Source organism: Macrotis lagotis, chromosome 7, assembly GCF_037893015.1.
Source record: "Macrotis lagotis isolate mMagLag1 chromosome 7, bilby.v1.9.chrom.fasta, whole genome shotgun sequence".
NCBI lineage: Eukaryota > Metazoa > Chordata > Mammalia > Peramelemorphia > Peramelidae > Macrotis > Macrotis lagotis.
The window spans coordinates 94,931,009-94,957,592 of record NC_133664.1 but is presented as its reverse complement, the minus strand read 5'-3'; the positions used below and the strand labels follow the sequence as shown (position 1 = coordinate 94,957,592).

Genomic DNA, 26,584 nt, shown 5'->3' with positions numbered 1-26,584 from the left:
AGAGATTATATGGGACTCTGGTGGGGTGCAGCAACTGGTACTTATAGGCAACTCTCTTGCATATAAGTAGTTCGGAGTTGCTGTTCACAGGTAGAGATAAGCAATTATGATCAGTCACAAGAGAGCAGGAATCCTGGCCACAATTCTAGGCCAAAAAGAACATCAATATTGCACCTACAGTTGAATAATGGATCTAGTCACTGATGCAGGACAAAGAAGAACATTATTGCTTGGGGCTTCAAAGGAACAGGGACTTTTCTTGACTAAATTCTTGACTAAAGAACAGAATTCAGACCAGGAAAGTAGTGACCACACCTCTTCCAGGTAACACTAGGCTGATCCTTCACCTGGAAAATGGTCATCTACCTAAGAGCCATTATGGCTTCAAAAAGGAATGAGGAATGGTCAATATGGTGTTTGCTTCCAACAACTCCAGGAAAAAGGCCAGGAGCTTGTTCACAAATTTGTAGACCTCATACTGTCAGTCATAAGGGTTTTTTGGAAAACTGTGTCAAAATTTGACTGCCTGGAGAAATTCTTCAATGTCATGATGGTGTGCTTGCCTGGGTTCTGGGTGATGGATGATGGATGATGTTCCCATGCTCTCCCAGTCACCAAGGGAATGAAACAAGGCTGCGTGCTCACTCCCATGTGTTTTAGCATTGATATTTTCAGTCATGTTGTCAAATGCTTTCAATGAACATGAATAGGGCATCAAGGTCAGCTACTGGTAAATTCTTCAAGATCAAAGTGGAAGGAGTGTTAGCACATGATTTCCTGTTTGCAGATGATTGTACATTCAATGCATCCTCTGAAATTGAAATGCAACAAGGTATGGATAGATTCTCTGCTGCTTGCGCTAATTTTGTTCTGACAAATTAACTTGATACAGTATAGCAAGAAATTATTGCAGAAAATCTCTTTAACATAAAGCAGAAATAGGGAAAAAATCCACTGATCATCACCTGAAAAATCTCAGGAGGAAAACTTGAGAAATATCACAGCCAACTTTCAAAGTTCCCAGATTAAGGAGAAAATATTGGAAGCAACAAAAATATCCCAACAATTTAAATATCATGTAGCTACAACTGGGATTACACAAGACCTAGCAGAGTGGGGGAGGGTGGTGGTGGGAGAATAGGGTTGGAACTCTGAGATTAAAGAATGGGAGAGCAAGATAATGGTACATAAATGAGAAGGTATAGGGATAGCAGAAATAACTGGTACTGGCTAAATTAGAAAACTGAGGAGGAATGAGCAAAAGCAGAACTATCTGGAACTGGAAAAATTAGATAAGTGAGGAGGAATAGCAATGCCAAGACAATTTCATGAATCATATTTGAGTGAGAGGATGCTGTGCTAAGGTCACCAGCCTCACTTTCTCCTCCAGGGTCATCTGGAGGAGCCAGATATAAATCGGGGAGCTGGAGATGCTCTGAATGAGAGGCAAACAGGGTTAAATGACTTGTCCAAGGTCACACAGCTACTGTCGATTGTATGAGATTGAACTCGAATTCCTGTCCTACTGACTCTAAGGCCAGTGCTTTATCCACTTCACTATGTAGTTGCCCAAGAGAGGGGGAATAGGAATAGCAGAACTATCTAGTAATGGCTACAAAATGGAGAGATGAACTAGTGGAACAGAGTAGGTAACAAAACATGTAGTAAAAGACTACAAGTAACATGTCTGACAAATGTAAAGTTTTAAGTTTGGAGGAGAAGAATACATTCTGTGATAAAGTAATTGTTGGGAAAACTATAAAGAAGTCTCACAGAAATTTAGCATAGATCAATATCAATATGTTAAATCATGTACCAAGATCAGGTAACCTAGATAATAAGGGAGCTATTAAAAGAAAACTAGAAGAACATGGAACATGTTAACTATCAGATTCATGGATAGGAGAATAGCATGCTAAAAAAAAACAAGAGATAGAGAACTGTATAAAAAAATCCAATTTAACCAAGATTAGAAGGAAAATAGAAGAGAGATTTAAAACGACTTTCATGGATAATCTCCAAGAAAGAGATTACATTTCTCAAATATTTGGAGAACTTTGTCCAATTTAGAAGAATACAAGTCATAGGGGCAGCTAGATAGTGGATAGTGGCACAGTGGATAGAGCACCTGCCCTGGATTTAGAAGATTTAGAAGGACCCAAGTTCAAATCAGGACTCAGACAATAATTGCTTAGCCATTTGACCTTAGGCAAGTCATTTAACCCCATTGCCTTAAATAAATAAATTTTTTTAAAAAAAGAATACAGGTCATACCCCAATTGATGAATGATCAAAGGATAAGAATAGGCAGTTTTTCAATGAAGAAATCAAGACTACACATTATATGAGAATATGTTCTAAATAACTTTGGGATAGCATCTTATACCTTTTAGATAGGCTAAAACGATAAATACGCTTCATCTGGGTTTTAGTTAAATAACTTATGATATATGACTGTGAAGGCATACTGCTATGATATCTGAAATGATGAGATGATTAATTTAGAAAAAAATAGAAACACAAGGAAAATGTTATATATATCTCCAGAGAAAGAACTGACAAATAGAAATATGCATAGTATGGTTTCACATATATTTATATATACATATATGTGTGTATGTACATAGGTTTATGGAATTGTTTGCACATATATGTATATATAATATATGCATATAATACATATATATATTATATATACTTTTAATTGTAGCCTTCTCTTGGTGGGAGAAGGGAGAAAAAATAAAATTAAAATTATATAGCAGAGGGACAGCTAGATGGCACAGTGGACAGAGCACCGGCCCTGGAGTCAAGAGGACCTAAGTTCAGATGTGGCCTCAGATGCTTAATAATTGCCTAGCTATATGATCTTGGGCAAAAATATTAAAATATCAAAAATATCAAAAGAAAGTATACAACAGAGAACAAAAGAAAACAGAAGGAAGCTTAGAAAAGCTGAGTTGTTTTGCAAACAATATACAGGATTTATTTTATAGGTTTATTAGAAAATAAAAAATTATTGATTTTAATTGAATCTTCTGCTGTATATATGGAAATCTTTTTCATTTTCTATTCAAGTTTAAAGTTAAAGAATAAAATAAAAAATCAATCTCTTCATCCTACAATTAATGGACAATTACTTGGATATGCTGCAAAGTCATGTGGGACATTAGTTCATGCTTAGCATGTTATTCTCTCAATGACCTATCACCATTACAAAAACATAAGTTACCTTGCATCTTCAGGGATGGGAATTGAAATCCATCTCCTTCCAAGTTCTGTTGACATGTGTTTCCTCTACCTGTGGGTATTTTTTAAATTTTATTTATTTAAGACAACGGGGTAAAGTGCCTTGCCCAAAGTCACACAACTAGGTTCAATCTGAGGCCAAGTTCAAACCCAGGTCCTCCTGACTCCAAGACCAGTAACACTGTGCTACCTAGCTGCCCACTTCTACCTGAGTTTTTTTATGTATAATCCAATCTTAATACTGAAATGTGTTTTTTGGATATTGTGCCCCAGATTTATGGAAAATATATTTTGGTTACTACTTTTGCGACAAGTCATTTTTTTTGAGTTCTATGAAACATTTATTTTTTTAATTAATTCATTTTGCATTTTACAATTTCCCCCCTAATCTTCTTCCCTTCCCTCACTCCCCCCCCCACAGAAGGCAGTCTGTTAGTCTTTACATTGTTTCCATGGTATGCATTGATCTAAGTTGAATGTGATGAGAGAGAAATTATATCCTTCCTTTAGGGAAAAAAATAAAGTATAAGAGATAAGAAAAATTACATAATAAGATAACATGATTGCTTTTTTACATTAAAGGTAATAGTCTGGTCTTTGTTCAAACTCCACAATTCTTTCTCTGGATACAGATGGTATTCTCCATTGCAGATACCCCAAAATTGTGCCTGATTGTTGCACTGATGGAATGAGCAAGTCCACCAAGGTTGATCATCACAACCATCTTGCTGTTAGGGTGTACAATGTTCTTCTGGTTCTGCTCATCTCGCTCAGCATCAGTTCATGGAGAAGCAACTTTATAAGAAAAGCCATTTAACTAATCAGATCATCTAGCTGTCTATTCAAGATAAACTTATAGTGTGTTGGGGGAAGGGTCATGAACTATAATTTCAGGGGTACAGATGTACCAAGTATCAGGAATTTGGACCAGGCATGTACTGTGAGCTAGCATGTGCTAGCATGCTTTCAATAAGCTTTTATTTTTTTTAGATTCAGGTCACCCAGCAATAAATCAATATTGATTATGTGTTTTAGTTAATTATAACTATCTATATGAGCAAGAATGTGAACATATATACATGTGTGCATATTTATATCTATGCATACGACATGTAAATATATGTCTATATATCATAAAGATAATAAACAGAATTCAGAGATTTGAAAATGAGCAAGTCCATTAATAGGATAGTAAATAGGAATTGACTAATGGAGAAGACAGCTTTCCTTAAGACATAACAAACTATGCAGAAATATTCAGTTGCTTAAGTTATCTATAACTGCTATTTCATTTAACTTTGGAATCACATGCTATTTGGGGACCAATGTGAGTAAGAAATGAGGTTGAGCCCCTTACTCTAAAAACAGACAAGGCAGGAAATATTTAACAGATACTAAAATATTTAATTACAACAGAATAACAAAATATTATGGAGTAGAAAGACACATGGAAGGAGGATTCTTAGTTCTTATACAAATTGACATGAATCCCCAATCTACCAATAAGTATTTCCCATGTTCATGTCATTTGCCAAAGAAATCAATTTTCAGGATAACTAATGTCCCAAATTGAGGAAGGACTTCAGTGCTAATCAGTCTTAATTCATGACTGAGAAAACACTCCTACTTATGTTTTTATAGCTCCATTTTCTCAACAACTGTCCTAGCTATAATGCTGCTGTTTGCTCAGCGTCCCATACCATTACTCAGACTATGCTACTCATCTTTGCTTCTGAAGATATCAACTCAAACTCCATATTTTGCCACTGCTTTCCGAATCTTCCATTTTCATCTGTCAAGGTCATCCACTCATCTGAAGCTTTCCGACTCTGAAGACAAAATGTGTTCATTTTTAAACTATGTGGTTACCCCTCATTAAAACTGTGGTGATGGGGAGGCTAGGTGGCGTAGTGGATAAAGCACCGGTCCTGGAGTCAAGAGTATCTGCATTCAAATCCGGTCTCAGACACTTATCTAGATGTGTGGCCTTGGGCAAGTCACTTAACCCCGGTTACCTTGCCAAAAAAAAAACCTAAAAAGAAAAAATGTGGTTTTCCTACTATGGCTTGCCTTTACATTGTTGCTTGCCAAGCATGGTCCTCCTTCTCAGTGTTACAGTCACTACTGCTATGTTCTATTACAAACTTAGAGTGAGGTGTCCCTGTCCAACTGTGTCAAGGGTAATAATATTTTCGCTTCTATCATTGATCTGTCTCACAGACCCTCCTAGTTGGCAGATGAAATGGAAGCTATGAATTCTCTTTCTTAGCCTTCTAATTAGAAGATTCCTACTCTTTATTTGTAGCTTAGGGTGACTGAATCCTCTTAAACTTTTTTCTACCTAAAGGTACAGATGGGATACCCCTATACATAAGGTACAGATGGGATGCCCCTATACATTGTCAAAATGTCCTACTGAGTCTTTCTAAGGGTGGGGACAAAGATAGAAAGTTTTTTCATTCATCCTATTCTCATTTTTCTACCTGGTAACTAGTTCCAGGTTCCTCAATTTTTTTAAAGCTTTAATAAGCTTCAAAAACCATTCTAGAGTAGGGTAGAAGTTCAAAATTTCTCTTAGTAAAGACTGTATTGCCCTTTAAGTCCAAATGTGCAAGGAAAAGGTATTTAATAGATAGGTGCGCTCCTCATCGATGTTGCTCATCAAATGAAGATACATGGCTGTTTATTGGGAAGGTAGAGAAAATTTCTAAGCAGTTGTGGTTGAAGGTATGTCATCTCTGAGGACCATTTCAGCTCAGAGATTCTGTAAATTTTGATCCACTTAGTCTCAGTCTATCTAACTAGACAATGTGGCCAGGATAATTGAAGCAGCAGACTAAAAGCAGAAAGGAGATAAAATATTTTTGGAAGAAGCAGACATAATTCCTGTGGATTGAAGAGAATGTGGGTATGAAATGAGATTGAGAGATGAAGTCAGGTGGTTTGGTCCCAGCAGGCAGATTCCTAAGTGAATTTCTTGGGTGGCTCACTTTTCCTCTTGCCTTTCTCCTTTTACATAAAGGGAACATAAAGGGAATTGTTTCACCTGCATTAATGAAAGGCTGGGTGTATGAATTTCGATGTTGATGCTGCCTGCTTTTAGGGAGATGGTACATCAATATGAATAGGGGTCAGGATGAAGGGCAGGATAGCTCTAATGAAGAATTTTGGCAATTTAGCTGATCTAGCCAAAAAAAAAACTTTCTTGTCACTTTATGATTTTTAGAGATCTCTTTGTTTTTCATTAAACATCAGTTTCACCATCTATAAAATGGGGTTCATGGAATCTGAGATTTAGAAGAGACCCATTTGCCATCTACTACATGCATTATCTTTAAGGAATTTCTTCTATGACATGCCAGTAAAGTGCCAGGGACTCTGATGAACTTGCTTTAAGGGAACCAAAACCAATTGTAATGTTTTCCCAACTAGGATTAGAGTAATGGGCATCAGCAGTCTCCTGGAGACTGCCTCCTTTACTTGGCATCAGGGGACACTAGAGTCCGAAGGGACTACAGAGGTTACCTCTCTAGATATGTTTTATCACTTGCCAAAGGAATCAGATGAAGTGACTTGTTCACACCATAGAACTAGTTGGTGACAGAGCTAGGAATGGCAGTTGGAACTTTCTGTCTCCTACCTCTGTCTCTTTTCCTCACATCACGGTGCCTAAGTCCAATCAATTGGTACATTTTTGATAGAAGCTGGAAAAGAAAACAAAAGAGGAACCTGACAGAAAAACATTCCCAGAAAGAACTCCAGGATAAGTTGCCATCCAACCATAACTCTTTCTTCAGCTGTGATTCTTGTTGCTGCTCATATTTGCTCTGAATGATCATCAAACTTTCTAGAGCAGAGTTGGTCTGATCTGCTTCGTTTGATGCCGTATTCTCATTACAGCCAACTCCTTTAGAACCACGTCCCTGGCCTGCTGGTTCTTCTCCCAGATCCTCCATTAACGGCTGGCTGTTTTCCTGGATGTAGCTATATACATCATTTGAATAGAAACAATTGTTATTTTTCCACAGAAGGCCTTCTATCATTTCCATAAGTTCCTTTAGTTGGGCCTCCTGTCCCTCTCCTTCAAGTTTGTTATTGAAACCACAGTGAAATCCTTCACATTCTTTATTCAACTGGACCAAGTTTTTGTTATCTGTTTCTTTTAAATATTCTGACGGGGTTTCCTTCCCTAAGTCTTCTTTCCTGGTGAAGACAAGGATGGTGTGTGACAGAATCTCAGTTCCAAATACCTTCTGGATACACCTGAGCGTCTCTTTGTCCTCATCGGTATAACGACCCAACTTAATCACCAGGAGTAGGGCATGAGGCCCTGGGGATGAGAGAGCCATACAGCGACAGATCTCCTGAAGTTTGTTTTTTGTTTGGGCATTGGCGGAAAAGATATCTGGGGTGTCAATGACAACAAGTGTCCTTCCATGCCATTTCCTGCTCTCTCTTTGGCATTTCTCAGTCACTGGCCTGGAACTTAACTTAGACGTAAAGACTTTCTTGCCAAGGATGCTATTTCCAGTTGCACTCTTGCCACTTCCCGACTTGCCTACAAGTATGAGCCTCAGCTCTCTTGATATCATTGGTTCTGGAAAGCACAAACATGAAAAAAGATGGTCAGAGCTGTCAGGAATATAAATGAGGTACATGCAGTAAGATTAGCAGCAGGTGAGGCAGAGCTGAGCCTCATTTCTAATTGTGAAGGATTGAGCACATATGTTGTGTGTGTCCTGCCTCACCCTCTGCCCCCTCACCTTTGTCTTATCTGCCTCTGCTCACCTCTTTCTTCTGTTGCTATCATTAGATTAATATTGAAAAGTAAAAGCCAAACAGGTTAATAGTTACACCTTAAGAAGTTATGATGAGTCTGCCCATCTCTTTAGTCCTTAATTACTCCCTCTCCATCATGAAAATCTCTGATCTCTCTTTTGCCTCATCCAATGTGAGCTATCATCAGATTATTAACTCCTGGAAGACACAAACTGTCTTCCGGCTCTTTATGTATCCCCACTGTTTAGTAAGTGCCTGGCCATAATAAATACTTAATAAATGTTTGTTGACTGACTTACTGACCAAATATAGTTACAGGAGAGAGTATTACATGGTTAACTCAATAATTCCAAAAGATTAAATTATTCGTGGTCCACCTGATGAGGCAGGATGTTGAGCCCAAAATATTACTCTGTCATTTTGTGACATTTTTCCATTTTCCATATTCCACACTTCTATAATTGTTAGCTCCAACTTTGGGGGCTTAGAATGATGTCCAAGGAGATGAGGATTGGGAAAGGGGAAGGAACTGTGCCAATTTGGACTTTTCATTCTGTAACTAGAGAAATTCTGAGATTTAGAGGTGTCAAATTTATTGAAATTGTTTCTCGAAGAAAAACATGTATATAAAACATAGAATACAGTATTCATGTTTTTCTTTGATAACATGCTGATTATATGAGTGTATGCCACATATAATAATTCTCATTTCTCTAAAATTAAAATACATGATGGGAATGTACTGAACAAAATTCAATTCCTTGGTGATTGTTATGTTAACTATCACTGTATATGACAGAAAATTTGAGTTATTTGCATTTTGGGACTTAGAGGTGAAGAGTTTTCTGTGCATGTATTTTGTTGACCTCTTTTTCACTCACTGTGTCTCCTTAAGATAATTCCTTTGCAGACTCTTTAGAAGTTCATTTTGAAGGCTACTTAAAAGCAATCATTGAATAACACTTTTTTCACTTTGAAATGCAATTTATCTTTATGACTATTATTGCTATTCTTGTTACTGATTCTCATCTGATTGTATCATAGTCAAACAGGTTATAAAAATATTTCTTTCACAAATGCTACTTTCATCAAATCATTCTTCCGTCCTTAAAATTAAAATGATAATCTTTTATATTAATAGATGAAGTCCAAAGCCAAGTCCTTCAGAGATTTAGGTCTAGCATAGGTATCTCAGAAATTCTATTCTTTCACTCTGGTCAAGGAACCCTTCTATGGTTCCCCTGAAAATGTGATACTTTCCCCCACCTCTGCTCATGTAGTGCTCCAAAGCATGAATCAATTTCTGCAAATTATCCCTACTCTAATGATAACTTTAAGTGAGTTTCTTCCATAAAACTTAACCCAACTAGTAAGCAAGAGTGATCATTTCTTTCTATGGACTCCCAAAGATTCTTTGAAACAATATTTCGTGTTAAGGTGCATTTTATTCTGTTGGATGATATTTTTTTTCTCTGTGTATTTTATCTCTCCCAACATGGAACTCAGGTCCAAGTCCATGCTCCATATTTATTTGTATCCTTATTGTGCATATTTTCTCTAAATGATCATCAAAATTTCTAGAACAGAGTTTATCTGATCTACTTCTTTTGATGCCATATTCTCATTAGAGAAATCTGTATCTATCTATATATATATATGTACATATATACATATATATGTATATATACATACATATATATCCATATATATGTACATATATATATATATATATATATTTAATATTAAATAATTTTGAAAATCACCCAAGAGAATTAATAGTCACTTAGAAAGATTTGGCCCTAGTTTGTGGTAAGTGTGGAGAAAAAGCAGAGTGATTTGGGTAAAAGTTCACTGATCATAAAATGTACAATATAGGTGGATCAAAAAATCATATAATACGTGGACTATAAAAGTTAGATAAAGACCCAATTTTTTGCATGTAAAATATGAGAAAAGTGAAGTCAGAGAAGGAAAAATATTTCATTCACTTAAATCATGAGAGTGAAAAATAAGAGCTGAGATATTGAGAAATATTGAAGAAAAGGAAGAGCTGACCATTTCTCTCTAAAACAGTAATTGCTAACCTACATTTATGAATATTTAAAAATATATTTTGAAAATTACATTTCACTCTAATGAGTTTCCCTTGTATTCTTATATATTTTATTCTCTACATTAAGAGAAAATATTTGTGGTCAGTAAGCTCCGTCAGATTATCAAAAAGGTCCATGAGACTAAAAAAAGGGTAATATTCCCAAGCTAGAGTGTACATTCTTTCTCATCATCCCTTCTTCCCTGTGCGTATTTATCTTCCCTTTCTAGAGTCTCTGAAATTTTTTCTACCCATTCCAAAGACAATCTTCTTGAAAGTAATTGCTGATTTCCCTATTGGGGCCTATCTTCGTCTTATTCCTGAAAAACACCTAGCATCTAAAACCATGTCTAGCTAATGACTCTTAATCAAAGCTTGTTGCAGGCAGGATCTCTTTAAAGCCTTTCTGCCTCTTTCTTCTCATTTATCCCAATATCAGAAACTCTAATAAATTTACAAAAGAGAATGGGAAACAGGAAAAGAAACAGAATATAAGTGAAATGTAAGAACTTAGAAGGGTAGTTGACAAAAGATCTCAGAAGAGATCATGATGATTGAGTCCATCAGAGTTTTTTGAAACTCTATTATTAAACTCTATGATTAGTATGCTAGGGTATGATCCTTAATGTGGAATCTCGGGCCCTGAGTGCAAAGTTTGACTTTGCCACTTATTATTTGTGACTCACAACAAATTAGAGATAGATTCATTGACTCTGAACCTCATTTTCCTCACCTGTAAAATTAGAAACTTAGCATGATAGATGGAGATCTATGTTCTTTTCCAACACTCATTCTATGGTTCTATATATGAGAGATGATGCTAGTTACCATGAAGCATTTAGAAGAGTATGAACCATGAACATTCCCTCAAGGCATTTGCAATCTAGTTGGGGAAATGAGATTGGACCACATAAAATAACTAGAATTCAATAGGGGAAAGGATATAATAGAATACCAAACTGCAAATAAAAGGTTAGTGAGGGGCAGCTAGGTGGCACAGTAAACAGAGCACTGGCCCTGGAGTCAGGAGGATCTGAGTTCAAATCTGCCCACAGTTATTTGATAATAGCTGTGTGACTTGGGTAGGTCACTTAACCCCATTACCTTGTAAAACAACAACAAAAAAAGGTTGGTGGAAGATAGAAGGAAGAAGGCTTCTTTTGAGGACATATCCCTCGAATGTAGACGTTCTTTCTAGTTCTCCCTCTTCTCCCAACACCCATATTCCAGAGTTTGCACATTTTATTTTCCTACCAGGTTTATTCTCATTCACCATTGTGATGATCTTCTCCAGAAGTTCATTCACTTGAAGTTGCTCCTCTTCCCCTGTGACTCGATAATTGAAAGCATGGTACTGATTTCCACAGTCCCTAACAAGTTTCTGAAGAGGTTTGTCTGTGTTCTTTATAAACTCCGTCAAGTCCTTGTCTGCCAAATCTTCTTTCCGGGTGAACAGAATGATCACGTGTCTCCTCAGAGCCTCTTCTCCAAAAACTTTCTTGATATTCCTCACCACTGTTTCATCTTCTTCTGTGTAGGAGCCCAGTGGCATCACCAGAAGGAGGACATGCAGGCCCACAGAGCAGAGGGAGAATAGATGACAGAACTCTTTCTGGCAGTCCATTTGGGAAAAGATATCTGGAGTATCAATGAGCACGACTTTTCTTTCTCTCCAGATCCGTTGCTCTTTCCTGCACACTTGAGTCACTGGCAGGTCACTGAGTCTGGACTCAAATACATATCTGCCCAGGATGCTGTTTCCTGCAGCACTTTTCCCTGAACCATGTTTCCCCACAAGAAGAATATTCAATTCATCTATCTCATTGTCCTGTTTGGCTGTCACGTACCCAGACCCTGTTGGCATAAAACAAACATATTAATAGATAACCTTTTTCCTGCAAATGGAAGAAAGTTTCAACAGGACTGAGGCAGAACTTGGGACTTGACCATGGGCAATGCAGAGGCCATGAAAACAGGTGAATCCTACCCAGAATCAAAAGGAATCCCAAAAATGTCCTAAGAAAAATTTTAAATTTCTTTTGTACTGATTCTAGTACAAACCATTTTATTTTGGAAAAAATCATGTAACCGTTGAAATTTATTTTAATATAGCTGATATTTCCAAAAGGTAAAAACTATAAAAGGGCATGTTACAGGTTAACATACCTCATGTTTATCCTCTTCAATTGGCATGGGGAATCTTTTCAAGTGATTGGCACCTAATAAGTATCAGGCAGCCTTGACATTTTCTAGAAATTTAGATAGGTCAAGTTTCTCCTGAGAAAAGCAGTCAATGTAATAATAGGACAATTAGGGAACTAATCTGAGTTCACTGCCATTAAAGGTCAGAGCAAAGGGAAATATTTCTTCATTGTCTATGCTTTAATTTGTCATGAACAATGAAATTAAAGCATTTATCTTTTTCTGAAGGACTTATATGAAGAACACAGAGCATTTCTGCTTTTTCAACTTGACTGTATTTGACTTGAGATGTGCCTGGATAAAAAAAAGACTAAGGCTCTTCCCATATATAGATCTCCTATCAGCTATGTTCATCCTGACCCTTGCCAAATCCCTCACTTACCTGCATTTGCTCATGCTCTCATGCTGTTTTCTTTCACTGAAATGCCCTTCTCTTTCTCCCTAACTAAATTTCTCTTCTTGACCTATATAGACATGGGCATAAGATATGAGACTATAAAGGTATAAAATAGAAACTGAAACATGATTTTACCAGGAATATTGTCTTCCTTTTGATAGGTCTTGAGTATATTCACGAATTCCTGAAAATATAAGACAGGGAGGGTGGGAAACAATTTTTGTGAATCACCAAGTTTATCCTCCCTCAAAGAACAGAATTGAAATTTAAAAAAAAAACATTCTTTAAAGACTAAGAGTTAAACCACCTAAAGTGCAGAAAGTAGTGCGAAATATTATGAATCAAAGAAAAAATAGACACTTGCCCTGCCAGAAACTTGGGACCCTCAAGAAAGCCTAGCAAGGCCTTCACAGAAAGGCAGTAAGGCCTAAGTCACTTAAACCCTGACTGCCTCTCATCCAGGGCCATCTCCAGTTGTCCTGAATCATATCTAGCCACTGATTCCAGTTGACTCTGGAGGAGAAAGCAAAACTGGTGACTTAACACAACACCTCACTCATTCAAATTCAATTCATGTGCTTGTCATGGCATCACTTCCTTAATGTTATGGTCTTCTTTGAGAATGAAGGTCAAACATCATCATCAAACACTAAAAGGAAACTTGACACCTAGTCAAGGTAAATGGCTCACCCATACTCATATAGCTATTGCAAGCATAGTTCCAGAATACTTGCCTCCTGATGCATCTCATCCAATCTGTCTAGCTTTGACTGCTACATCCTACACAAGAATTATCTTGATCCTACAAATCATTAGTGCCTTCCTGCAATGAAAATATTTTTCTTTAATTGTAAGTATTTTGTGTTTACTTATATGTATACCTGTTCTATCTATCTAGCAAACTGTAAGCTCCTCAAGGGCAGAGACTTTCCCTTTTGTCATTGGATTTCCAGAACCTAATAGAGTGCTTGCTACACAGAAGCTAAATAAATACTTATAAATTAACGAATTCCCCAAAAGCCATATTGCAAAATGGAGTACTTTTGTTAAATCTGAACATGTGCAAAGGCCCATGTGATCGAGTTCCATGTTAAAGGAAATGTAAACTCTAGTTACTCCTTTTCAGAATCAAAAGCATCATAAAAATGCAAGAGATGGTATCTATCAATGTAACTCTGAGATTCAGGCTCTTACCTGGGATTTTTCGGCATTTGTTAGTTTTGGTGACAAATCTGCTTTGGGGTGTACATTGTTTTCTTTCATTCCTATACTCTCAATAAAGTGTGCATAAGACTGGTCATTCTTCTGTATTAAGCAATTAATCTGTTCAAAAAGACCCTTAACTTGAGTATCCTGTTCTGCTGCACCTGCTTTGTTGTTGAAAGCAAAGAATTGGATACCATGGTTCAGAATCAGTTTCTTCAGATACTCATTGTCCATTTCTTTAATGAACTCTGACAGTGAATCTGACTCTAGTTCATCTTTCCTTGTGAAAAGAATTATCATGTGCCTCACAACTTCAGTTCCAAAGGTCTCCTGAATGCCCTTCGCCACCTCTTCATCTTCTGCTGTGATAAAACCCAGAGATGTAACCAGGAGCAGGATGTGGGGACCCGGGGAACAGAAGGTGATACAATGTCTGATCTCTTGCCCCCTTTCTCTAGCAGAAATTTTTGTGGAGAAAAGATCAGGGGTATCAATGATCATAACTTCCCTCTTTCCTACAGCTCCACTTTCTTTCTTGCAAGTTTTGGTCACAAGTTCCTCACTGTATTTCGACTCAAACACTTGCTTTCCCAGGATGCTGTTTCCTGTTGCACTCTTCCCTGCACCATGTTTCCCCAGGAGAAGAATCCTTAATTCTGATGATCCAAAGCCCAATTTGGGCTCCACCTCCTGTTGAGGGCTCTTGTTATTAATAGATATATTGATAGCCATTGTCTCTGAAACACAAGGAACAGGGTCATCAGCATCATATGGGAGTGTATATATTTCCTTACAGTATAACACTATTCAATAGTCATTCATCAAGTGCTCCAATACATGTCCACACCTCTATTTGGGGCTCAAAACCCTTCATAGTCTGCCCCACCCACATTTCCCATCATCTTAATACCTTCTAATTCTCCCCCACATATTCTGTGATGCAGTGACACTGTTCTTGATGTTCCTTGAACAGGACACTCCATTTCACGACTCTGGGCATTTTCTCCAGCTCTCCTTAATTTTGAGGCATTCTCTCCTTCCACATCTCTACTTCCTTCCTTCCCTGACTTACCTCAAGTTTCAACTAAAATCCCATATTCTACAATAACTCTCCCAACCAGTATTAATTCTACTTTTTTCCCTTTTAAAATGATTTCCCATTTAGTCTATATATAGATTATTTACACATTCTTTTTGTCTCCCCATTAGACCCCATTTACCCTATATAGCTTATTTATACATATTTGTCTCCCATTACTCCCCATTTCATGAACTCCTTTAGGGCAATACCACCTTTTGCATTTCTTTGAACCCTTAACACTTGGTGCAATGCTTAGCACATAGCAGTTACTTAATAAATACTGATTGACTGATTGGCTGGTAGGTAGAAGAGTATGTGAAGCCAACATCCCTACTGTTTACCATTACACATCAATTTTTAAAACAACATTTCTTGTAATATTCAATAGGAAAATTGGTTGATAATTTTCTTTCTCTGTTTTGACTCTTCCTGGATTAAATACCAGTATCAAATTATTGTCATAAAAGGAATTTTGTAGTATTCCATATATTTTGCCAAACAGATTGGGAAGTATTGTGATTCATTGTTATTTGAATGTTTCATAGAATTCACTTCTAAATCCATTTGGCACTGGGGATTTTTTATTAGGAAGTTCATGGATGGCTTGTTCAATTTCTTATGCTAAGATTGGGATATTTAAGTAATCTATTTTTTCCTCCTATTCATCTTGGTAATTTCTATTTTTGGAGATATTCATTTACCTCATTTAGATTGTCAAATTTTACTGGCATAATTGGGTAAAATATCTCCTAACAATTGTTTTAATTTCCTCTCCATGGGTGATGGATTCACCCCTTTCTTTTTCAATTCTGGAAATTTTCTTTTCTTCTTTCCTTTTTTTTAAATCAAATTAACCAATGGATAATATATTTTATTGGGTTCCCCCCATAAAATCAACTTCTAGTTTTCAATATTTATTTTACTTTTAGTTTAATTAATCTTTCCTTTAATTTTCAGGATTTCCAATTTAGTGTTTAATTGAGGATTTTTAATTTGCTTTTTGAATTTTTTTCATTGCATACACAGTTCATTGATCTAGTCTTTCTCCATTTTATTTATATAAGCAATTGAAGACATAAACTTTACCCTGAATATTGCTTTGTCTAAAATCCATAAGCTCTGGTAAGTTGTCTCTTTAACAAAATTATCAATTGTTTCTGTGATTTATTCTTTGACTCACTTATTTTTTAGGATTAGATGATTTAGTTTCCAATCAATTTTCTTTTGGTTTTTGCAAGGCAATGAGTTTAAGTCTTGCCCAAGGTCGCATAGCTAAGTATTAAGAGTCTGAGGTCAATTTTGAACTCAAGTCTTCCTGATTATAGATGCTCTATCCACTGCACCAGTTAGTTGCACCCCTCCTAATTTTTAATCTCTTCCATTGATCACTATTGAATATAATTTATGCTGCCTTATGAGATACAAAGAATGCATTGCTTTTCTACCTTTGGATGGGAGACTTCTATGTCCTAATACAAAGCTAATTTTTGTGTACTATGTACTACTGAGAGGGAAAAAAGTATATTTCTTTCTATTCCCATTCAATTTTCTTCAGAAATCTATTATATCTAACTTTTCCAGAATTTTGTTCACTTCCTTCTTTCCTATATTTTGGTTATGTTTATCTAATTTTGGAAGGAGAAATTTGAGATCTCCCACTAGTATAGTTTTATTTTCTATTTTCATCTATTACTCATTAAGTTTCTCCTTCAAAAATTTAGATGCCATGCCACATAGTGTTTATACAAGTATTGATTTAAATAATGGTCTATGATAGCTTTCAGCAAGATATATTTTCCTTTCTTATCTCTTTTTCATTAGATGTATTTTGCTTTTTGCTTTGTCTAAGATTATGATTTCCATTCTGGCTTTTTTTTTTGCTTTAGTCAAAGCTTAATACATACTGCTCCTACCCCTTTGCTTTACTCTGTGTGTATCTCTATGTCTCAAAGATGTTCTCTGTAAGTAGCATATTGGAATGATTAATAACTTTAGTGAAGTTCCAAGATATAAAATAAATCCAATTCACCCCTTTTATTTTCAATTCTCATAATTTGGTTTTCTTTTCATTTCTGCATATTACCAGCAAAATCATGCAGCAAAAAACAGACAAATTACCTTTAAAATAACTGTAGATAATATCAAATATTTGGGAGTCTACCGACCAAGGCAAACCCAGGAACTATATGAACATACTGCAAAACAATTTTCAAACAAATAAAGTCAAATATAAACAAATAGAAAAATATTGATTGCTCAAAGTTAAATCAGGTCAATATAATAAAAATGACAATTCTACATAAACATCTAATTTTTCAGAGCCATATCAAACTCTTTTAATGCTTTTTTGTAGAATTAGAAGAAACAATAGAAGATTCATCTGGAAGAACAAACGACCAAAGATATCTAGGGAATTAATGAAAAAAATGTGAAAGAAAGTAGCCCTACCAGATCACAAACTGTATGATAAAGTAGTGATTATTAAAACAATCTCATTCTGGTAAAGAAGCATGGTGGATCAGTGGAACAGATTAGGTACATATTACGCTATAGTAAATGACCATAGTTATCATAATGAAAGTGTGTTTTGTGCAGGGCAGTGTTTAACATTTTATATAGGGCAGTGTTTTCATTTTTTTCCCAATAATCGTCCAAGAAGTTCAAGAATTTTAGTGGTTCCTTAAGCAGTAAATAAATGTAATTAATCTAATAAATAGTATATTAAATTACCCTTAATGTTCACAAGAAATTTTTGTTTTTTGAAAGGGAATGGAAAGAAAAGTGAATAAGCATTTACATAGCACCTGTGCTAAGGACTTTATAAATGTTATCTCATTTGATCTTACAATAATTTTACAAAGTAGGATCTCTATTTTACAGATGAGGAAACTAAGCAAATGACGCATTAAATGACTTTCCCAGGATCACAAAAATAATAAGTTTCTGAGACTGGATTTGAATTCAGGTTATACTAACTCCAGGTTAGAATTCTATCCATTGTTCCAACATCTGTTTATGCATTCTAAAACAAATGATGGGAAGATGGGAGCTTCTTGGACAAAAAATGTTGGTGAAGATGTGCAAAACACTGAGTGGCCTGATAACTGTGGGAGGAACTGGTTAAAATATCATGGAGGAAATAGATTGCATTCATATCAAAATCTAACTATTTAGTAATCACAAGATCATTTCCCTTCTGAAGGTCTCTAACAGATTATGTTTCTATCTACTCCCTGAAATTTTGTCTTTTACTGATATATAGACAGATAGATGATAGATAGATAGATAGATAGATAGATAGATAGATAGATAGATAGATAGATAGATAGATAGATAGATAGATAGATAGATAGACACATAGATATGACCATGTACTTGAAAAGTAGCTAAAAACCATATCCTGGACATGAGACTTACCAAAACCGTATTTGAGTATACTACAGACTAAATTACAGGCTTATGAGCAAAACCATTTTTTAAAAAGGGTGGTTGAGGGGGTTTCTCCAGCAACAAACTTGGTCTGAGTAACCCAGATATTGGAGAGCAATAAGGGACTTTCTCTACCAACTTCAGTCAAATACTGATATGATCACACTGCAGATAAAGGGATATAGAAATCTAGAAAGGGGATACAATGTTGGATCTGGAGTCAAAATAGACTAGGGTTAAGCCTAACTTTAATATAGTTAATATTCATATGACAAAGGGAAAGTTATTTAAAGCTTCATTTCATTCATGTGCAAAATAGGGATAAATATAACCTGTAACATCTATCTCAAAGGACTGATTTAAGGAAAATATTTCATATACCTTAAAAATTCTAAATATGTAAAAAAATTAATAATAATGAGGAAAGACTATGTTTGTTTGTAGGCAGAAGTGAAGAAACAGGTAGAGGAGGAGAAATTGAGAAAGGATTGAAAGAGAAAGGGAAATTGTTAAAGCAAAGTCTTGAAGGTTGGGAGGGAAATGCTCTCAAGACATCAAGTAGCGAAAATTAGTGAGGAATAAGAGCACCACATGGCTTGTAGAAAAAAAGAGTGATTGATGATGGGAAGATCTGAGGATAGAGATAAGAAAGCTTCAGTTGGACTGTCTTGATCTTCTCAGTGAAACAGAAGTCTAAGTCATTAGCTCTCAATTGTATGAAATCAGCTTCATTAATGGGCAAAATAAATACTAGGATCATACATCTAGGACTGGAAAGGATTCTAGTCATCTACTCCCAACAACTGATAAACATTTACTAATGGGAGATGATGTGAAGGGACTGTAAGATGTGAAGTGGAAAAGCAAGAGCTCCCAGGAAATGTCCTCAATTTTCTCAGAAAAGTAGGAGATAAAATCCTAAACTGAGAGAGTCAGGCAAGTAAGTAGTGTGGGAAAGTAGGGAAAGTTTAGAACAGCTTCTTTGGGAAAGGAGTGGGATAGGAAGTACATGGAGGAAAATAAAAGATTGAATCCTTGTAGAGAGGGCCTAATAGGGAAGACAAAACATGAATTTTTAGTGAATTCAGTCAGCATAGTTTTGTGGTTTTACTTGTTCCATTCAATAGATAGAAATAGAAACAAAGGGAATAGATTGGGGGAGCAATCAAGAGAGTTGGGTTATGGGGAGCAGAAGAGTTAACTAAAGAATCATAGTTGGAAATGGACAAAAAAAATAGCCATGCATGGGTGATAGCATAGGTAAGTTCAGTACCCTAATTTAATAAACAAGGAATTTTGAGACCCTGAAAAATTAAATTATTACTCAGGTGATCACTCAGTTATATCAGTTATCTATTCAAACTTAAATCCCATGGCTTCCAATTTAACCTTATTTCCACTGGATTGTGGTGGCACATTTATCTATTTTCACTTGTTAGCAGTTTACTTGGAATTTACATAGTTGTTAAAAAGAACAATTTCCCCCTCAAAAATATAGACAGCACAAAACACAGTTTTGAAGTAGGGGGAAAGAATTCTTCCCAATTAATCCTTTCCTTACCTAGTTGTTGATTAAGGAGTCTTTCTTGATGATTCATGACTGTAACTTGCTGAAGCATCTGAGGGAGAGTCAACATTTTGAAAATTTTGTCAGACTATTCTATCATGAAATATAAGTAAAAGAGCAATTCATAGGCTTTTTTTGAAGCCCAAAACTCTTGTTTCCAGAGCATAAAACTTTTAATCACCATGGAATATTTTTATAAATTTTAATGGTAAAGATTTGGCATCATTTTAATTCAGCATGAACCAATGTATCATTTCTAATATATATGTAAATATATTAAAAATATTTTAATATTACATTCAATTCACCATTTAAGAAAGCTATTGAAGATGAATCTTAAAGCGTGCAGAGGAGGTGAAGGACTTAAATATATGAAAGGAAGAAAGGAAAGATATCTTAAAATACAATATGGGGTAATATTAGTTACTCACCAATTTTGGAATTTTAACTCATACTTGATTTTAAGATATCTTTCTTTTCTTCCAGATTCCTATAAATGTTACCTAAAATTAGCTTTAGGCAGAATCATATAAGATGCAATCTCTCTTTGTCTCTCTCTCTCTCTCAGAATCCACTATTAGTATTAATATTTCTCCATATCATAGCTATATTCAATATTTCAAGGCTGCTGTATATAAGAGGACTGTCTTTGGTTCTGTATGGCCCCAGAATAAAGAGCTAAAAGCAAAACACATTGAGACTTGGTGTCAGTAAAAATTCCTAATAATGAGAGCTCTCCAGGAGTAGAGTGCTCTGCCTTGGGAGGTAGGGGCTTCATCTCCTTAGAGATCTGGTAGAGGAAGAAGAAACCCTGATCAAATGTCAAGAATGAGAATTGCCCTTAAGAATTACCAGAGTCCTTGGCCCCAGGGTTCCCCAGAAACGATTCTGATTCTATGATATTGTCTGACAAAATGACAGAATCCTATAGATGAGTATAAGATCATAGAACACGATCAAAAGTCCCAGAATGGTTCAAAAGAGAAAGAAAATGTATAAAATAAGAAAGATATAAATTAAAGTTGGAAACTATAGTTTTCAATACAGAACTTAAAACTTCCTTGTTGCTTTTAAAAACAGAATTAGCACAGTAGGTAAAATACAATACCCAACAGAAAATTTCTCAGAAGTAGAGATTCTGTACCATTCATCTTACTACAATATACATAAATGTGTGGCTCAAAACCATCCAACTTCAAAAAGGAAGTCCTGAAATTTTCTTCTTTTCAAAGATATAAAAATTCAAGTGACCCTAAGCATCATGGAATGCTTCATGTTGCTTTGCAATTATCCAAGGATGAAATTTTGACCTAGAGGCTACAGGGCCTAAAACTTAACCTCATTCCAATAAGGTAGCATGTTTCTTTGGCTGAATATAAATCTACCTCAAATAATATTAAATGACAAACTTTACAACTGGAAAGGATCTTTGAGATCTTCTAGTTCAACCCCATTAGTATGATAAAAATCAACCTGTGCTTCTTCACTGAAGTGAAACGTGTTATCCAAGGTCATATCATTAATCATAATAAGATGGAGAAGTAAACAAACAATAACAGGAAGGATGTAAATGAACAGAAGAATATGTCAAGGAAAATTTTTCGTTATGGGAATATACAGAGAACCTGCTCCTTTTCTCATACTAGACTGGTTATAGGTAGAGATGACTATAGCCAAGATGATGAGAAATAGTTTTATGAGCAGACTGTACAGATGCACAAGTAACCAGGCCCCTTCTTGGAGATGGCACACTCTTGTGCTACTTTCTCCCCCTCCAATCCTCTTCTCTCCCTTAATCAAAACAAGTTTAAAAATTGACTGTTATCCAGGCACCCTGGGTAAAATTCTGTGTTTCACTCTGGAGAACCCAGCCTTAGGCCATGATGGTCAAGAAATTCTACTTTATTTACTTTGTGAAGTATATGATAAAGGTATCTATAAATTTTTCCATTTTCATATTGAAAAGTAAACTACAAATGGTTATAGCTTGCAAAGCATTAGAAAGAGCCCTAGCAGAGAATTAAAATGTATTACGAAGCAAAATAACTTTAAAATTTTACTTCTTACATTTGTTCAAATCTTGCAATTCTCTATTACTTTTCTTTTAGTCCAGAAGGCCTATAATCCACCAGTGAATCTTCAAGGTGTGCTCTAGTGAATTTCCTACAATTTAAAGGGCAAACAAACTCCCCTCTCCTCCTCCTTCCCCCTTCATGGAGCCACCCCATCCGCCAATTCTTCAGTGCTTCAGTCCCCAATTCAGTGCTGGAAGATGGCATCACTGGTCAATGACCATCCTTAGAGTTACAAACTGAGCCCAGAATAAAACTTGTCTGTGAAAAGAAGCAAGTCTTCAACTCCTCGTCACAATTGATGTGGGGCTGTTCAGAAAGGTGGCCAAAAAGGAAGAATCAAAACAGACAAAGAAAACTGTATATCAATCTCCCTAATGAATATTGATGCAAATATCTTAAAAAAATTTTAGCAATGAGACTACAGCATGTTATTACTAGGATCAGATAGGATTTATACCAGGCGGGTAAGGATGGTTCAATATTAGAAAAACACTCAATATAATTAAACATATCAATAGCAAAACCTACAGAAATCATGATTATCTCAATAGATGCTGACAAAGCTTTTGATAAAATATAATATCCATTCTATTAAAAACACTAGAAAGTTTAGGAGTAGATGGAGTTTTCCTTAAAATAATAGATAGTATCTACCTAAAACCATCAACAAATATTATATTTAATGGGAATAAAAGCAAAGCATTTCCAATAAATTCAGGGGTGAAACAAAGATGCCCACTATCACCATTACTGTTCAATATAGTGCTAGAAATGCTAGCTTTACCAATAAGAGTAGAAAAATAAATTGAAGAATCAGAATTGGTTCTCACTCATTGCAGATGATATGATGGTATATTTAGAGAACCTGAGAAAATCATCTAAAAAATTCCTTGAAACAATTAACAAATTCAGGAAAGCAGCAGTATAAACCCACATAAATCAACAACATTCTATAAATGAACAACAAAACCCAAAAGCAAGAGATAGCAAGAGAAATTCCATTTAAAGTAACTATAGACTATCAAATACTGGGGAATCTACCTCCCAAGACAAACCCAGAAACTGTATGAACACAATTACAAAGCACTTCTCACCCAGATAAAGTCTGATGTAAATAATTGGGAAAATGTCAATTGCTCATGGATAGGTCAAGCTAATATAATAAAAATGACAATTCTGCCCAAATTAAATTATTATTCGGTGCCATACCAATCAAACTATCAAATAGCAATTTTGCTGAGCTAGAAAATATAGTAACAAAATTCATCTGGAGCAACAAAAGTTCAAGAATAGCAAGGGAAATGATGAAAAATGTAAAAGAAGGTGACCTGCTCTACCAGATCTAAAACTACATCATCAAAACTTCCTGGTACTAGTTAAAAAATAGAACAATAGTGGTGTGGGGGGGGGGGCAGCTAGGTGGTGCTAGGTAGAGTACTGACCCTAGAGTCAGGAGAATCTGAGTTCAAATCTGCCCTCAGACTCTTAATAATTATCTAGCAGTGTGACCTTGGGCAAGTCATTTAACCCCATTGCCTTGCAAAAACAAACAAAAAAAAAGATATAGAATAATGTATCAGTGGATTAGGATAGGTTTAAAAGAAACCACAGTAAATGACTACAGAAATCCACTATCTGACATATCCAAAGACATCAGTCTCTGGCATAAGAATTTACTATCTGACAAAAATTATTGAGAAAACTGGAAAATAGTATGGCAAAAACTAGGCATAGATCCACTGTTATGTACTACATAATTTTACTAACTCTAATATTTTATTTTCTCCTCAGGGATATTATTTCTCTCTCATCACATTCAATTTTGATCAATGTATAACACGGAAACAATGTAAAGATTATCAGACTGCCTTCTGTTGGGAGGGGGAGGAAAGGGGGGGATTGTAAAATTCAAAACCTTACCAAAAAAATAGGTAGAAACTAATATTGTATAAAATTGGAAAACAAATAAAATATTAATTAAAAAAAGACCTCTCTACCCACCACCCTCCATACCCCCAACATTTCTAGAAAGGGCTATAAATATCTCAGAGATGTTTGCATTTAAATACTTGCAGCTCACAGGGTCCTCCCCTTTTCCTAGCTTCAAGAGACACATAGTCTATGTACACATGTGCTTACATGTGTGTACACACACAGAGATATCCTCCTTTCAAAACTAAGTGCCTAATCTCTAGCCTCCCATAGAATCAGAACCTCCTCTTAGGGAAGTCTCAGATGGCCATTCACACTTCAGTGTAAACTAAGACCCCAGGTTTTCTCTTTCTCTATAGAGTGAAAGTTTTCTCTATAAAGTGAAAGGCTCTGACACATGTGAGAAATTCTAGGTACATGTATGGGGAGAGATGATTGATCCTTCTCAAAGTCCCTACCAAGGTAGCCTGCCACCTCCCCATCTGCATATGATTGCCCTAATCTGGGAATTATTTCTGCAAGACTGATATTTTAAAATGCATTCCTGTTTCAAATACACACAAGTACATATTGACAGACCATAATTCACAGGAGTCCATTGAGCTCTGGACACTCTCAGGATCTCAAACTGATCCCATCTTGCTTCTCCTTACTCTCCTAGGAAAACTGGATACATTCTACTTACTGCCAGAGACTCAGCTTTCTCCCAACATGGTTCCCATGTAATCTGCCAGTAGGAAGAAGCTCTTAGTGGAAAGGAGATTAAGAGAAAAGCAAGCTGTTTTCTGTCTATCTTCTCTGGATCAGGAGTCTTCCTTTTCCTCCCCCATGGACCATAATAATGTGTAATAAAAAAAAACTTGTGATTTAGGGGAAAACGAAAGTTACTCTGAGCCATGAGTGATCTAAGTTGAGGGAGGAGCCAGGAAATTCATCTAAACAGAGTACACAGCACACCCAGTTCCTGCTGTTCCTTCTGGAGGGCTATTGTTTTATCCTCTTTTTCAAAGAGGACCATAACATCAGGAAGGTGATGCTGTAACAAATACATGAATTAGAGAGGGCTGTGCAGTCATCAGCCTCATTTTCTCTTTCAAAGCCATGAGACACCCATTTTGCCGGTGAAGCCTTATACAATATATATTTTAATGCATACATTATTATTTTAACATTAATTTTTAAATTTTGAGTTATAGAATATAATTTCATCTTTAAAAAAAGATGCATGATTTTATTTCAGACCTACACAAACCATACTTGAGTTCCATCATTTCTATCACCTATTCTTCTTTCACCCTTCCTCCACCCCCAACAACCCCCCAAAAATATATCAGCAATACTTAAATCAAAGACTTGATGTCCAAACTAAATTAATATTTGATTTAATCAGCAAAGCAGAGACAGAGCATGACCTTCTGAAACCTGAGTGAGAGGTACATACAAGAACAGCACAGTACCTTTTAAAAGGGTCAGCATTTTGAACAAGACAAAAAAAAAGGACTTCTAAAATTTGAGTTGTCTTTTTTTTTACTTTTTTTTGCCAGGGTCGGGGGAGGTGATTGGGCCTAAGGGTCACACTAGGGGTAAAAATTTTTAAAGGACCCTAGAAAGGGAAAGGAAACAAACTCCCAATAATGAAATCTACTTACTTTCACAATTGATCCATATCAGGCTTTTTTAAAAAATGACTCTGAATTCACCAACATGACCCCATTAGTCAATCTTTCACTGACACTGCACACTAACACCCCAAATCCAAACAGAACAAACATATGATCAAGTACACCCTTGAATATGTACTTAAAGGATGCATATTTCAAGTTAAAATAAAAATCAAAACAAAAGATTAATGTCATAGTTATTGAAATATGTAAATCAAATGCTGAGCAAATGTGTCCACTTTGCAGAGGAAACATAACTAAAGGTAGCTACTTCAGCCAGAGTGTCTCTACTCCACAGCACTGAGGCCTTCCCTAACAAGACAGAGAGGATACCCAAGTTCATTTCTGAACAGGAATCTCAAAAGCCTCTTTGGGACATACCCAATATGTTCAAGGATTCTAGGAAGAAGCAGTGAGAAGAATAGTCTTTGGACACATCCAACTGAGGTTTGCCTGTATTTAAACCATCCTCCTTTATCCATCATTAGAATGTATTTTCTTTGGAGAAAAGAAAAACTGATCTTTTCCAGTTTCAGTGTCAGTGACTACTGTTTAACATGATTTATAGCCAGCATCTGAAGACAAACCCACCCAAATGCAGACTTCTTTTCTCAAGTAATCAAACTTATTTCCAAAAAGGAAAAACCATTCATATATACAGATAGAAATATATTTTATTTATATATATATATGTATATATATATATATATATACATATATATATATATATACAAGCCCACACAAATATACGTAACAATTGTTTAACAATACTTTAAGAACTGAAAGTGCTATGATACTGAATTAAAATACTCTCTCCATTTGGTATTTAATGTTCAACAAAAATAGATCTATTTACACACAAAAATGTATATACACACATACATAAAACAATATATTTTATATATATTTTATCTGTA

General features: G+C 35.6%; 1 protein-coding gene across 6 annotated transcripts; it reads right to left on the bottom strand.

Moving 5' to 3' along the window:
* Positions 1 to 1,947: 1,947 nt before the first annotated feature.
* Positions 1,948 to 24,919, bottom strand: LOC141492734 (GTPase IMAP family member 8-like). Of its 6 annotated transcripts, none has more exons than XM_074193379.1 (7): positions 24,692 to 24,775; positions 22,067 to 22,380; positions 19,994 to 20,051; positions 13,911 to 14,659; positions 12,852 to 12,900; positions 11,372 to 11,971; positions 1,950 to 7,843 (listed from the first exon to the last, which is right to left on the bottom strand). In XM_074193379.1, the coding sequence occupies exons 3-7, from the start codon at positions 20,049 to 20,051 to the stop codon at positions 6,837 to 6,839; spliced, it is 2,463 nt and encodes an 820-aa protein (XP_074049480.1). In that variant the 5' UTR covers positions 22,067 to 22,380; positions 24,692 to 24,775; the 3' UTR covers positions 1,950 to 6,836. The 6 variants fall into 6 exon arrangements, with proteins under 6 accessions (XP_074049479.1, XP_074049480.1, XP_074049482.1 ...); XM_074193381.1 differs by lacking the exon at positions 22,067 to 22,380 and adding an exon at positions 17,122 to 17,198 and having other exon boundaries at positions 1,951 to 7,843; positions 24,692 to 24,722; XM_074193380.1 differs by lacking the exon at positions 24,692 to 24,775 and adding an exon at positions 17,122 to 17,198 and having other exon boundaries at positions 1,951 to 7,843; positions 22,067 to 24,685.
* Positions 24,920 to 26,584: the final 1,665 nt, after the last annotated feature.